Genomic DNA, 15,705 nt, shown 5'->3' with positions numbered 1-15,705 from the left:
AAACAGACAATGTGATTTTCTGGATTTTTTTTTCTCAGTTTCTCTCCCATAGTTGAGGTCTACCTATGATGTAAATTACAGACGCCTCTCATCTTTTTAAGTGGTGGAACTTGCAGTATTGCTGACTGACTAAATACTTTTTTGCCCCACTGTATGTCTGTTGAAGTTGCCCAGGATATACAAAATCCAAAACTAAATGCAGAGCACAACTTGGACATGCAGAAAATAAAAGCAGAGTATGCTGATGTATTTGAAGGTGATGGATGCTTTGAAGGTAAATATAGGCTAGAAATTGACAACACAGTGCAGCCCACCAGATTACCTACAAGAAGAGTGCCTGTAGCTTTAATGCAACTGCTGAAAGTAGAACTGCAAGATCTACAGAGAAGAGGCATGATAGCACCAGTCTATAAGAGCACAGATTGGATCAGCAGTTTGGTCATAGTGCAGAAACCATCGGGCAAGTTAAGAATATGTATTGATCCTAAGCCACTCAACAAGGCGCTGAAACGAAATCATTACCCAATGCCAACATTAGATGATGTTCTACCAGATTTATCAAAGGCTAAAATATTTTCTGTATGTGATGTAAAAAATGGATTCTGGCATGTGGCCCTGACTGAAGATTCAAGTTTATTGACAACATTTTCTTCACCATTTGGACGCTTTAAATGGCTGAAAATGCCCATGGGACTAAAACCTGCTCCAGAGATATTCCAGCAGAAATTGATGCAGGCTTTGGAAGGACTTACTGGAGTGAAGACAATAGCGGATGATATCCTAGTAGTGGGAGAAGGGGAAAATATGGAATCTGCAATCAAGGATCACGATCAGAAGATGATACAATTTTTGGACAGATGCAGAGAAAAAAACATAAAGCTGAATTTGGACAAATTCAAATTGAAAATGACAGAAGTGGCCTATATTGGTCATCGACTGACTTCAACTGGGGTCAAAGTGGATCCTGAAAAGGTGAGAGCAATACAAGATTTGCCTACCCCTACTGATGTTTCTGGAGTACAACGATTTTTGGGCATGGTGAATTATCTCTCAAAATTTTGCAGACATCTGTCAGACATGTGTGAGCCACTGAGACAGCTAACCCACAAAGATGTGCGCTGGGAATGGACAGAAAGCCAGGAGACTGCTTTCCGAGCAGTAAAGAATGCCATTGCAGATACAGCAACCCTAAAGTATTTAGATCCAGATGGAGAAGTGGTGGTACAATGTGATGCTTCGGAAAAAGGCCTTGGAGCCACATTAATGCAGAACAAACAGCCAATTACATTTGCAAGCAGAGCCCTTACAACAACAGAGCAGGGATATGCGCAGATTGAGAAGGAACTACTGGCTGTGGTATTTGGGATGGAGAAGTTTCACCAGTACACCTATGGTCGACGGGTAACAGTGCAGTCGGATCACAAACCATTGGAGAGCATTACAAAGAAACCATTACTAAATGCCCCAAAGAGACTACAGCGCATGCTGTTGCGACTTCAGAAATATGATGTTGACATCGGGTACTGTCCAGGAAGAGACTTACTGATTGCAGATACGCTAAGCAGAGCTTACCTTCCTATCACAAATAATGAGGAGCAAGACATTGAAACCATCAATATGTGTAACTACCTTGCAGTGTCAAAAGAAAAGGTCAAGCAAATCCAGACGTTTACAGAGAAGGATAAAAGTCTCCAGAGTTTAAAGACTGTCATCTTGCAGGGCTGGCCAAAATACAAGCAGCATGCTCCGAGGGAAGTCTCACCATTCTTCCACATAAGAGATGAATTGTCAGTGCAGCAAGGAATCATCTTTAAAGGAGACAGGGCTGTTATACCTGAAGTTCTCAGAAGAGGCATATTGAAGACATTGCACTTTTCTCACTTAGGCATGGAAGGATGCCTACGTCGTGCACGAGAATCAGTTTATTGGCCAGGAATGAATGACCACATAAAAAATTACATAGCACAATGTGAAATATGTGCATCCTGCAATGATAAGCAACCAAAGGAGACATTGCAACCTCATGAAATTCCACATAGGCCTTGGTCAAAAATAGGAACAGACTTGTTCACATGGAATGACAAAGAATACCTGATTACAGTGGACTATTTCTCTAACTTCTGGGAGGTTGATTTGGTGCAGGACACAAGGGCGAGAACAGTGATTAAAAAACTCAAGGCCCATTTTGCCAGGTATGGCATTCCAGATATCGTTTTCTCTGACAATGCAGCACAGTTTACGTCGGAAGAATTCAAAACTTTCAGTAAGAAATGGGAATTTGAACACCAGACGTCTTCTCCAAGATATCCTCAGAGTAATGGGAAAGCAGAGTCAGCAGTAAAAACGGCCAAAAGACTCATGCAGAAAGCAAACCAGGCGGGTGCTGATGTATATCTGTCTATACTGGATCATAGAAACACACCCACCCAAGGCCTAGACAGCAGTCCGGCACAGAGGCTCATGAGTAGGCGTACAAAGACACTAGTACCAACTGCGTGTCATCTGTTAGAGCCAAAGCTGCTGGGAAACATCAAAGCTAAATTACAGAAGAATCAAGCTAGGCAAGCTTTCTATTACAATAAATCTGCAAAGGATCTGCCTGAGCTCCAGAGAAATGACAACATTCGGCTGCAGCCAAGCACCACATTTGACAAACACTGGCAAAAGGCAAAGGTTGTCCAGAAACTGGGACCTCGGTCTTACGAAATTCTAACAGACGACGGAAGAAGACTAAGGAGGAATCGAAGATATTTGAGGAAAACGCAAGAAAGAGATGATTCATGGCCTTTTGAACAGTATCCAGACACCCAAGACAACGAGGCAGCAAGTACAAGTCAGGCAACAACAGTGACCACTGACCATCAGGGTGAGGACTCTGGCCAGAGACAGACAATATCAGAAGAACTACCAGATGTACCAGATGTAGAAAGTGACACATCTTATATTACCAGAGCTGGCAGAATTAGCAAAAAGCCGGCGCACCTCAAAGATTATATCTAACTGGACGTACTAAGTTAATTTCTAATTTTGTCATAGTATACATTAGTTTAGTATCTTTTATTGTTCCTCTAGTTAAAAGAGAAAGGATGTAGCAATATGTTATATGTTCATGTGGCCTCTAGGGGTCTCACTACTTTTATGTGTGTTCTATATTCTTTGTTTGGAACTTGTTGGATGTTGTTGTACTCGGGATTCATGTAATGGAGGTTGAGACATGATGTGAATAAAGAGCCTGGAGATACTCATAGAGTGTGATTTATGACAGGATTCATCAAACAGAACATTCTTATACCTTGTTATACCTGACAGATCTGCAGGTTTCTCTCAGCTTCAGCTTCCATCTCACAGGCAGACAGCATTGCAATGTTGTTGCAATACAGCAGAGCTGCAGAGCTGCGAGAATTTACTTGCAAGACAAAGTTCAGTTTTACTGTTCTGAGTGTGTTACTTATATGTTTCACACTGCTAATGCCCCTTGAAATAAGCCCTGGAGGCAGATTCTGATGTACATAATAATAATAATAATAATCTTTATTTATATAGGGCTAACATATTCCGCAGCGCTTTACAACTTAACCGTTTCAAACACAACAGTCATAAGTAACAACGTTAACAATACAATAACTAAAGCACAATAAGACGAACCTGCTCCTGAGAGCTTACAATCCTACATCAGTGTTGGACCCATAGCCTGAAACAGCTCATTTACATATAAGAAAAACATGGATTTCTCTGGAGTAAAACATCAGATGGCAGCTCTCAAGGTATCATTTTAGTCAGCTTCCTATGACCTACATGTCAATATAAACGGCAGTATGATGCCCCCATAGTAGCCCCCACACTGTATGATGCCCCCATAGTAGCCCCCACACTGTATGATGCTCCCACAGCAGCCCCCACACTGTATAATGCTCCCACAGTAGCCACCACATTGTATGATGCTCCCACAGCAGCCCCCACACTGTATAATGCTCCCACAGTAGCCACCACACTGTATTATACTCCCACAGCAGCCCCCACACTGTATGATGCTCCCACAGCAGCCCCCACACTGTATGATGTCCCCATAGTAGCCCCCACACTGTATGATGCTCCCACAGTAGCCCCCACACTGTATGATGTCCCCATAGTAGCCCCCACACTGTATGATGTCCCCATAGTAGCCGCCACACTGTATGATGCTCCCACAGTAGCCCCCACACTGTATGATGTCCCCATAGTAGCCCCCACACTGTATGATGTCCCCATAGTAGCCGCCACACTGTATGATGCTCCTATAAATATTATTAGAAAAAAAAATAATTTACTTACCCAACACCAATTCCTGGCAATTCTGCAAGGTGCAGACCCACTAACGTGGTGATGTCATTGTACCAGGGCACGCACAGGATGTCAGAGTCCCGTTTTGTGGGAAAAAAACAGGACTCTGAAAAAAAATCACCCGAATTTTCTGAATGATACTCTGATAATGTTTTATACGCTTGCGTGAACCTGGTCTTAGGGTTCTTTCAAAAGAGTGTATTATATGGACAGTAAAAATAGGACAGCACACGGATCAATGTATTTCAATAGAGCTGTTCAGATAATATGACAAAAAACACAGCTTGCAATAGTCTCTACCAATGAGGATTACCCATGTAAGACTATGAGTGTGCAAAAAAATTCAAAACCCAAACGGGACATCTGTGAGGTATCCAATTTTTACAGTTAAATTTCCATTAATAACCTAGAAGCTGTATTTGATCATCCACCTTTCAAGTTGTTAATGTATAGAAATGGATGCCACTTGGATATCCCACGGATGTAAAAAACGGATACACAGATGCCATTTGGATGTCAATATAGATGATGATCCTCCAAGTTTTCTGGATAAAACTCAGATCCATTTTCATATGCTTGACCCAGGCCTTACACTAACCGTACACATTAGATCAATGTGGTCAAAATCGACGGGATTTGTATGGGAGGTACAAACAGCCCTAGACAGAAGATAATTTTGAAAAAATATAATCAGGCAGGCATGTTTGATGTCAACATGACGATCCTTTGACCGTGTGAGGTAGATGAGCAGTGCACATCTTCATTTCTTCTTTTACTCAGCACTGGACCAGCTCATGTCTCTCATATATACAGAATGCATAGGGAACATCTTATTCTAACCCGCATGTTCCTTCAGAACATACGTAGAACTGTGAACATTATCCAAAATGACTGTAAATCTATGCACACATTGATATGAAGTCCACAAGGATGTGTGTATAACCTGAGAAAGAAATAATACTCATACATGGCTGTTATGACTGATCAGCGGAGTCCAATCTTCCCTAATCTTCTTGTGTGATCTCTTTTCCAGATGGCATCAGGGAGCTTGCTGCACCTCGGGGAAGAAGCAGACAAGCAGAAAACCAGGAACCGAGAGTCTATTTTACTTCTCCTTCATCTTGTAAGTATACTGCTGCTTGCCTGCTCTCTATTGGCAGGGAATGCATTAATCTGCAATAACATCCTGCATGAAGATGCTTCATGAGGCTGTCACAGCAACAAGGCACTCCAGGAGATTGTAGCCAATGGAGAATGGATTAGGTTATTTTACCTTAACTTTCACAAGATCACAAGGGGACAACACCATCTTAGTCATCATAGGATTAGCTGACACAAAGGGTAAAAATACCTTTGCTCATTGTATGAATTATTTTATAGACAAAAATGCAGTAGTGCCTAACTTTGTACAATAACAACCTACCTGTATTACTCTGTTACTTAAGATTTTAATGAATTCATTATTCTTTTCTTGTATTTAAAGCGTTATTATTAGTGTTGATCGAATAGCTTCGGATAAGAGCTTATCCGAATATCTATAGCGCTTACCTAATAGCTTCCTCAGGAACCAGGATACCTGGAGCGCTCCCGATAATCAGCTGTTTGGCGTCGCAGCTGCATGTGTCACGGCTCTATGACAGTCACAACACATTCATAGGCAGCCTGTTTGTTGGGCTCTCCATGCACTTGTTTTGACAGTCACACAGCCGCGACACAAGCAGCTGCGACGCCGAACAGTAGATTATCAGGAGCACTCCAGGTATTCAGGTTCCCAATGCAGCTATTCGGTAAGCGCTGTAGCTACTCGGATAAGCTCTTATCTGAAGCTATTCGATCAACATTAGTTATTATTATTATTGCTATTATTATTAATAATAATTATAATTTTTAGAGCACCTTTGATTCCATGGTGCTGAACAAATATAAATTACGGTGAACAAACTAACAATGACAGACTGGTACAGAAACGAGAGGGTCCTGCCCTTGCGGACTTACAGTCTACAGGGCAATGGGGAAGAAGACAGTAGGTTGAGGGTTTGCAGCAGCTCCTTTGGCGATGAGGTGGCAGCGGTGTTATTGCAGGCTATAAGCTTCTTAAAGATGGGTTTTCAAGATATGTCTGAAGGTTCTAGATGTGGGCATGTAAGACATGTAGAGTAATAGATCTAAGGCAACATTCAAGTCACATTCATACATTGCATTTGGAGGAACCATTTGAAACTTTGTGTTGATTGTCCACGGAAGAAACATGCATATTAACGAATGTAAAAACTTGATTCCATCTTACCCAGTTGCTCTATGCTCATCCACCTGGGGCTCAGACACCGGCCTCGCCCTGGCCTCACATCATGGAAAATGTAAAAAAAATTGGAGTCCAGCTCAACAGGACTGGATTTTCCTTTTTTTTTCTTTATCAAAAGAAAATATGGTGCATACAAAAGAAAAATGTACATGGTCGACATGACCCAGTCGACGCGTTTCAACTGCACGAGTACTCAATGACAACGTTGTTAGTCTGTGGCTGCTGGACCCGAGCTCAGTAAACCAACGCCTACCGGTTGGCATCCAAGGTGTCTCTTCCAATTAGAAGATATGACACAATGATGTTACTCTATAAATAATAGAAGGTTCGCAGGGATCTGGACCAGTGGCCATGGACTAACGACATGGCCACTAGACCAGGGTTCTGCAAATCTCTCTGCTCAACTCTAGCCAGTAGTGACATAGACATGCAGGATATTACCTGTTGATCTGAGGTATGTTGGGGCTGGAGATCAGCCTATCTTAGATGAGCAAATTGCTGTGGAATTTTCTGTATTTTCACTATGCGAGGTCCTCAGCAGAAATGCCACATAGTAACATACCTATAACCTTGGGAAGATGCAGAAAAGCTCAAATTGACTAAACATGTGCTCGTCTATTATCAGGAGTAGAGTTGAGCGACCTTGACCTTTTTAGAGTCGAGCCGGGTTTTGCGAAACCCGACTATGTCCAAAGTCGGGTCGAGTGAAATCGGCCGATTATGACGTAAAGTCGGGATCGACCGAAACACGAAACCCAATGCAAGTCAATGGGGCAGCATAGTCGGCAGTGAGTGGGGGCCAGGAAAACACCTAGAGTGGCCATTTTAATGTCAAAACCATCCATTCTTCTTAATGAAGCTTGTCAAGCGTAATTTACCTTATAATAATTGGAAGGCATTTGAAATTGGGGGTCATTTGGCTAAAGTTGTGGGGGGTAGGGCTGGTTCAAGTAATTAGTGGGCCCAGGAAATCTGGACCACGTCACGGCAGTGGAGCAGGGAGAGGTAAGTATTTCAACTTTGCAAGTGCTGTGAACCTGAGCAAGCAGGGGGGGCCCACTCGTTGGCATTGGCACTGGCACAGGGCCCCTCAAAGTACAGCGGTGTGTTTGCACGGCGGGGGCGCCTCCCACCGGCAGCAACACTTTTGCGTACTATGAGAGGCCCTGTGCCAGTGACGTCGCCAACTAGTATTCCTCCCCCCACCTGATGAAGGAACCTGCACTTTCATCTGCACCTTCCTCTTTGTCCCCGTGTAAGGTGGTATGGTATGCGGGAAGAGCAACCTGACTTTCAGCAGGGTCACAATGTTGTTGTGTAGCGTGCACGGGGAATGTTGCGTTATGGGTCAATGTACCAGCAGACTCATCTATCACTGGCTGGGCAATGGGCACGATGAAGTGGAAACACAGATATAGGCCCAAAGAAGAAAGTGGGCTAAATGCAGTTCAAAATTGGTAACACAGGAATAACCAGGGGGCATTGCAGTGGAGGACAACTGGAATGAGAGGCTGACACAGAGAGTAGGGCCAAATCAGTAAGTAGTCGAAATGCAGTTCAAAATTGGCAACCGTAGTAAACAGGCGGCACAGCTTTGTTCAGTGGAGGAGAACAGCAAGGAGTGGCAGACACCGATAGTAGGCCCCAAACCAACTAGTAGGCCAAATGCAGTTGTTCCATTTAACCACAATTTAATGAGAGCCTGAAGATAGAAGCTCAGGAAAGGCAACCTGGGGAACACCTTGGAGTGTAACACACCATCTCTCTCCACCCCATACCCATTTTGTATGGCCTAATGCAGTGTACTTTTCTACAACTACTAAACGAGAGTCGGAAGACCGAAGCAATGGCAAGGAAACCTGGGGAACACCTTAGAGTGTAACACACCCTCTCTCTACACCCCATACCCAATTTGAAGGTCTAATGCAGTGTAGTTTCCAAGAACTACTAAACGAGAGCCGGAAGATCGAAGCTCAGGAAAGGCAACCTGGGGAACACCTTGGAGTGTAACACACCCTCTCGCTACACCCCATACCCAATTTGAAGGCCTAATGCAGCGTAGTTTCCAACAACTACTAAACGAGAGCCGGAAGATCGAAGCTCAGGAAAGGCAACCTGGGGAACACCTTGGAGTGTAACAAACCCTCTCTCTACACCCCATACCCAATTTGTAGGCCTAATGCAGCGTAGTTTCCGACAACTACTAAACGAGAGCATGAAGATCGAAGCTCAGGAAAGGCAACCTGGGGAACACCTTGGAGTGTAACACACCCTCTCTCTACACCCCATACCCAATTTGTAGGCCTAATGCAGCGTAGTTTCCGACAACTACTAAACGAGAGCCGGAATATCGAAGCTCAGGAAAGGCAACCTGGGGAACACCTTGGAGTGTAACACACCCTCTCTCTACACCCCATACCCAATTTGTAGGCCTAATGCAGCGTAGTTTCCGACAACTACTAAACGAGAGCCGGAATATCGAAGCTCAGGAAAGGCAACCTGGGGAACACCTTGGAGTGTAACACACCCTCTCTCTACACCCCATACCCAATTTGAAGGCCTAATGCAGTGTAGTTTCCAAGAACTACTAAACGAGAGCCGGAAGATCGAAGCTCAGGAAAGGCAACCTGGGGAACACCTTGGAGTGTAACACACCCTCTCGCTACACCCCATACCCAATTTGAAGGCCTAATGCAGCGTAGTTTCCAACAACTACTAAACGAGAGCCGGAAGATCGAAGCTCAGGAAAGGCAACCTGGGGAACACCTTGGAGTGTAACAAACCCTCTCTCTACACCCCATACCCAATTTGTAGGCCTAATGCAGCGTAGTTTCCGACAACTACTAAACGAGAGCATGAAGATCGAAGCTCAGGAAAGGCAACCTGGGGAACACCTTGGAGTGTAACACACCCTCTCTCTACACCCCATACCCAATTTGTAGGCCTAATGCAGCGTAGTTTCCGACAACTACTAAACGAGAGCCGGAATATCGAAGCTCAGGAAAGGCAACCTGGGGAACACCTTGGAGTGTAACACACCCTCTCTCTACGCCCCATACCCAATTTGTAGGCCTAATGCAGCGTAGTTTCCGACAACTACTAAACGAGAGCCGGAATATCGAAGCTCAGGAAAGGCAACCTGGGGAACACCTTGGAGTGTAACACACCCTCTCTCTACACCCCATACCCAATTTGAAGGCCTAATGCAGTGTAGTTTCCAAGAACTACTAAACGAGAGCCGGAAGATCGAAGCTCAGGAAAGGCAACCTGGGGAACACCTTGGAGTGTAACACACCCTCTCGCTACACCCCATACCCAATTTGAAGGCCTAATGCAGCGTAGTTTCCAACAACTACTAAACGAGAGCCGGAAGATCGAAGCTCAGGAAAGGCAACCTGGGGAACACCTTGGAGTGTAACAAACCCTCTCTCTACACCCCATACCCAATTTGTAGGCCTAATGCAGCGTAGTTTCCGACAACTACTAAACGAGAGCATGAAGATCGAAGCTCAGGAAAGGCAACCTGGGGAACACCTTGGAGTGTAACACACCCTCTCTCTACACCCCATACCCAATTTGTAGGCCTAATGCAGCGTAGTTTCCGACAACTACTAAACGAGAGCCGGAATATCGAAGCTCAGGAAAGGCAACCTGGGGAACACCTTGGAGTGTAACACACCCTCTCTCTACGCCCCATACCCAATTTGTAGGCCTAATGCAGCGTAGTTTCCGACAACTACTAAACGAGAGCCGGAATATCGAAGCTCAGGAAAGGCAACCTGGGGAACACCTTGGAGTGTAACACACCCTCTCTCTACACCCCATACCCAATTTGAAGGCCTAATGCAGTGTAGTTTCCAAGAACTACTAAACGAGAGCCGGAAGATCGAAGCTCAGGAAAGGCAACCTGGGGAACACCTTGGAGTGTAACACACCCTCTCGCTACACCCCATACCCAATTTGAAGGCCTAATGCAGCGTAGTTTCCAACAACTACTAAACGAGAGCCGGAAGATCGAAGCTCAGGAAAGGCAACCTGGGGAACACCTTGGAGTGGAACACACCATCTCTCTACACCCCATACCCAATTTGAAGGCCTAATGCAGAGTAGTTTCCAAGAACTACTAAACGAGAGCCGGAAGATCGAAGCTCAGGAAAGGCAACCTGGGGAACACCTTGGAGTGTAACACAACGTCTCTCTACACGACGGAAGGGCTGATTCTTAGGAAGGAAGGCTGTTGGAAATAAGCATTGCGCGTCCGAGGGTGATTATATTCTTATTAGGTATATACTCACCCTCGGACGCGCCCTGCTTCTTTATTTGGAATGAATGTTTATTTGCAATGTGGTGTTGACTTTCTCTATTATTTTGGTAATTAATGATTTTATTATTTTCATTATTTTGCATCTTCTCGGCAATAATATAAAGAAGACGCGACAGGACAACACTCGGTGGATGCCATATGTGTGTTTTCAATTTAAAAAAACTTTCAGTTAACTACTTGCAGGAGAAAGTAATTGTAGCTGGTGGCCATTTTTAGTACTGTACCAGATTTTAGTTGTGTGTTTGTTTTTAATGTTAAAATGTCTGCATTTGATATCTCACCAGTATTTTCTTTTTTATAAGCAAAATACTTATTTTTATATTTTCTGATGTTGGTTCCAGGGGTACACGGCCAGCAGTGCCCTGGTCAGTGTAGTAGTAGTTGAAAGAATGGACCGCAGACAGGCATCGAAGGCCTAAAATAATAACACATGGCTGTAGGCAATTTTAAATTGGTTCCAGGGGTACACGGGCAGCAGTGACCTGGTCAGTGTAGTAGTAGTTGAAAAAATGGACCGCAGACAGGCATCGAATGCCTAAAATAATAACACATGGCTGTAGGCAATTTTAAATTGGTTCCAGGGGTACACGGGCAGCAGTGACCTGGTCAGTGTAGTAGTAGTTGAAAGAATGGACCGCAGACAGGCATCGAAGGCCTAAAATAAAAAAATTGGGCTGGCTGTAGGCAATTTTAAATTGGTTCCAGGGGTACACGGACAGCAGTGGTGTGGTCAGTGGAGGCCTAGTGGAAGGAGTGACCGCAGACAGGCATCGAAGGCCTAAAATAATAACACATGGCTGTAGGCAATTTTAAATTGGTTCCAGGGGTACACGGGCAGCAGTGACCTGGTCAGTGTAGTAGTAGTTGAAAAAATGGACCGCAGACAGGCATCGAATGCCTAAAATAATAACACATGGCTGTAGGCAATTTTAAATTGGTTCCAGGGGTACACGGGCAGCAGTGACCTGGTCAGTGTAGTAGTAGTTGAAAGAATGGACCGCAGACAGGCATCGAAGGCCTAAAATAAAAAAATTGGGCTGGCTGTAGGCAATTTTAAATTGGTTCCAGGGGTACACGGACAGCAGTGGTGTGGTCAGTGGAGGCCTAGTGGAAGGAGTGACCGCAGACAGGCATCGAAGGCCTAAAATAATAACACATGGCTGTAGGCAATTTTAAATTGGTTCCAGGGGTACACGGGCAGCAGTGACCTGGTCAGTGTAGTAGTAGTTGAAAGAATGGACCGCAGACAGGCATCGAAGGCCTAAAATAATAACACATGGCTGTAGGCAATTTTAAATTGGTTCCAGGGGTACACGGACAGCAGTGGTGTGGTCAGTGGAGGCCTAGTGGAAGGAGTGACCGCAGACAGGCATCGAAGGCCTAAAATAATAACACATGGCTGTAGGCAATTTTAAATTGGTTCCAGGGGTACACGGACAGCAGTGGTGTGGTCAGTGGAGGCCTAGTGGAAGGAGTGACCGCAGACAGGCATCGAAGGCCTAAAATAATAACACATGGCTGTAGGCAATTTTAAATTGGTTCCAGGGGTACACGGACAGCAGTGGTGTGGTCAGTGGAGGCCTAGTGGAAGGAGTGACCGCAGACAGGCATCGAAGGCCTAAAATAATAACACATGGCTGTAGGCAATTTTAAATTGGTTCCAGGGGTACACGGGCAGCAGTGACCTGGTCAGTGTAGTAGTAGTTGAAAGAATGGACCGCAGACAGGCATCGAAGGCCTAAAATAAAAAAATTGGGCTGGCTGTAGGCAATTTTAAATTGGTTCCAGGGGTACACGGGCAGCAGTGGTGTGGTCAGTGGAGGCCTAGTGGAAGGAGTGACCGCAGACAGGCATCGAAGGCCTAAAATAATAACACATGGCTGTAGGCAATTTTAAATTGGTTCCAGGGGTACACGGGCAGCAGTGACCTGGTCAGTGTAGTAGTAGTTGAAAAAATGGACCGCAGACAGGCATCGAATGCCTAAAATAATAACACATGGCTGTAGGCAATTTTAAATTGGTTCCAGGGGTACACGGGCAGCAGTGACCTGGTCAGTGTAGTAGTAGTTGAAAGAATGGACCGCAGACAGGCATCGAAGGCCTAAAATAAAAAAATTGGGCTGGCTGTAGGCAATTTTAAATTGGTTCCAGGGGTACACGGACAGCAGTGGTGTGGTCAGTGGAGGCCTAGTGGAAGGAGTGACCGCAGACAGGCATCGAAGGCCTAAAATAATAACACATGGCTGTAGGCAATTTTAAATTGGTTCCAGGGGTACACGGACAGCAGTGGTGTGGTCAGTGGAGGCCTAGTGGAAGGAGTGACCGCAGACAGGCATCGAAGGCCTAAAATAATAACACATGGCTGTAGGCAATTTTAAATTGGTTCCAGGGGTACACGGACAGCAGTGACCTGGTCAGTGTAGTAGTAGTTGAAAGAATGGACCGCAGACAGGCATCGAAGGCCTAAAATAAAAAAATTGGGCTGGCTGTAGGCAATTTTAAATTGGTTCCAGGGGTACACGGGCAGCAGTGACCTGGTCAGTGTAGTAGTAGTTGAAAGAATGGACCGCAGACAGGCTTAGAAGGCCTAACATAACAAACTTGGGCTGGCTGTAGGCACTTTTAAATTGGTTCCAGGGGTACACGGGCAGCAGTGGTCTGGTCAGTGGAAGTCTAGTGGAAGGAGTGACCGCAGACAGGCTTCCAAGGCCTAACATAACAAACTTGGGCTGGCTGTAGGCACTTTTAAATTGGTTCCAGGGGTACACGGGCAGCAGTGGTCTGGTCAGTGGAAGTCTAGTGGAAGGAGTGACCGCAGACAGGCTTCCAAGGCCTAACATAACAAACTTGGGCTGGCTGTAGGCACTTTTAAATTGGTTCCAGGGGTACACGGGCAGCAGTGGTCTGGTCAGTGGAAGTCTAGTGGAAGGAGTGACCGCAGACAGGCTTCCAAGGCCTAACATAACAAACTTGGGCTGGCTGTAGGCACTTTTAAATTGGTTCCAGGGGTACACGGGCAGCAGTGGTCTGGTCAGTGGAAGTCTAGTGGAAGGAGTGACCGCAGACAGGCTTCGAAGGCCTAACATAACAAAATTGGGCTGGCTGTAGGCACTTTAAATTGGTTCCAGGGGTACATGGGCAGCAGTGTATGGTCAGTGGAAGTCTAGTGGAAGGAGTGACGGCAGACAGTCTTCGAAGGCCTAACATAACAAAATTGGGCTGACTGTAGGCACTTTTAAATTGGTTCCAGGGTAACACGGCCAGCAGTGGCCTGGTCAGTGTAGTAGTTGTAGAAAGAAGGGACCGCAGACAGGCTTCGAAGGCCTAACATAACAAAAATGTCAAAACAATGGTATTGTCAGTGCCAGGCATTGAAGGATGTCAGCGGCTAGACTACACATTGGTGAAGCTGTGAGAGATAATTTTGCTAGTGGTAGAGCACTGTTTGAGCTGGGGGGGGGAACTGTCTTGTGGCCGGCGGTACAGGCACAGGGCCCCTCATATTACAACGGTGTGTCTGACGTTGGGTGCGCACCACCACCGCCAGAGACACTTTATTGTACTATGAGGGACCCAGTGGCAGTGCCGTCGACCAAAAGCGGCCACACCCACCTCTTCAGACAAACAGCACTCTCAAGGGTCCAAGCGCAAAGTGGCGATAGCACGGCCCCGTGTGGGGAGTTTGGCCATTTCGTGAGGTGGAAACATGTCGTATGCTGGACAATCAGGTGAAGAAAATTACGAGATTGGAAAAGTCATTCAGAATAGTCCACAGGCAAGACCTTTTCATAGGAAAGCTAGGTGTCAGCCGGGCAGGGTGGGGCAAAAGATTTTGAAATCCAGTTGTGGTTCATTTTAATGAAGGTTAGATCATCTACATTTTGGGTAGCCAGACGAGTCCTTTTTTCTGTTAGTATTGAACCTGCAGCACTGAATACTCTTTCTGATAGGACACTAGCTGCCGGGCAAGCAAGCTCCTGCAATGCATATTCTGCCAATTCTGGCCAGGTGTCTAATTTGGATGCCCAGTAATCAAATGGGAATGACGGTTGAGGGAGAACGTCGATAAGGGATGAAAAATAGTTTGTAACCATACTGGACAAATGTTGTCTCCTGTCACTTTGAATTGATGCTGCAGTACCTGTCCTGTCTGCGGTCATAGAAAAATCACTCCACAACCTGGTCAGAAAACCCCTCTGTCCAACGCCACTTCTGATTTCTGCCCCTCTAACACCTCTGGTCTGCTGGCCCCTGGAGCTCGTGTGAGAACGATCACGGGCGCTGTGTGCAGGGAATGCCAGAAGCAAACGGTCAACAAGAGTTGATTGTTTTGTTGCTAATATTAGTTCCAAGTTCTCATGTGGCATAATATTTTGCAATTTGCCTTTATAGCGAGGATCAAGGAGGCAGGCCAACCAGTAATCGTCATCGTTCATCATTTTTGTAATGCGTGTGTCCCTTTTGAGGATACGCAAGGCATAATCCGCCATGTGGGCCAAAGTTCCCGTTGTCAAATCTGCGGTTGTGCTTGGTTGAGGGGCAGTTGCCGGCAAATCTACGTCACTTGTGTCCCTCAAAAAACCAGAACCCGGCCTTGCCACGCCACCAATTTCCCGTGCCCCCGGGAAAGCTTCCTCATTAAAAATATACTCATCCCCATCATCCTCCTCATCCTCCACCTCCTCTTCGCCCGGTACCTCGTCATGTACACTGCCCTGACCAGACAATCGCTGACTGTCATCAAGGCTTTCCTCTTCCT

At 45.5% G+C, this 15,705-nt stretch overlaps 1 protein-coding gene across 1 annotated transcript in view; it reads left to right on the top strand.

The window, feature by feature from the left end:
* Positions 1–15,705, top strand: part of NCKAP1L (NCK associated protein 1 like) — a 397,914-nt gene that overhangs the window by 361,606 nt on the left and 20,603 nt on the right. Inside the window, exon 30 of the mRNA XM_069758709.1 lies at positions 5,354–5,443. Within this exon, the coding sequence (XP_069614810.1) occupies positions 5,354–5,443 (90 nt within the window). The remainder of the gene's footprint in view (positions 1–5,353; positions 5,444–15,705) is intronic.

Source organism: Ranitomeya imitator, chromosome 3, assembly GCF_032444005.1.
Source record: "Ranitomeya imitator isolate aRanImi1 chromosome 3, aRanImi1.pri, whole genome shotgun sequence".
Lineage (NCBI taxonomy): Eukaryota > Metazoa > Chordata > Amphibia > Anura > Dendrobatidae > Ranitomeya > Ranitomeya imitator.
This window is presented reverse-complemented; position numbering and strand designations above follow the sequence as displayed.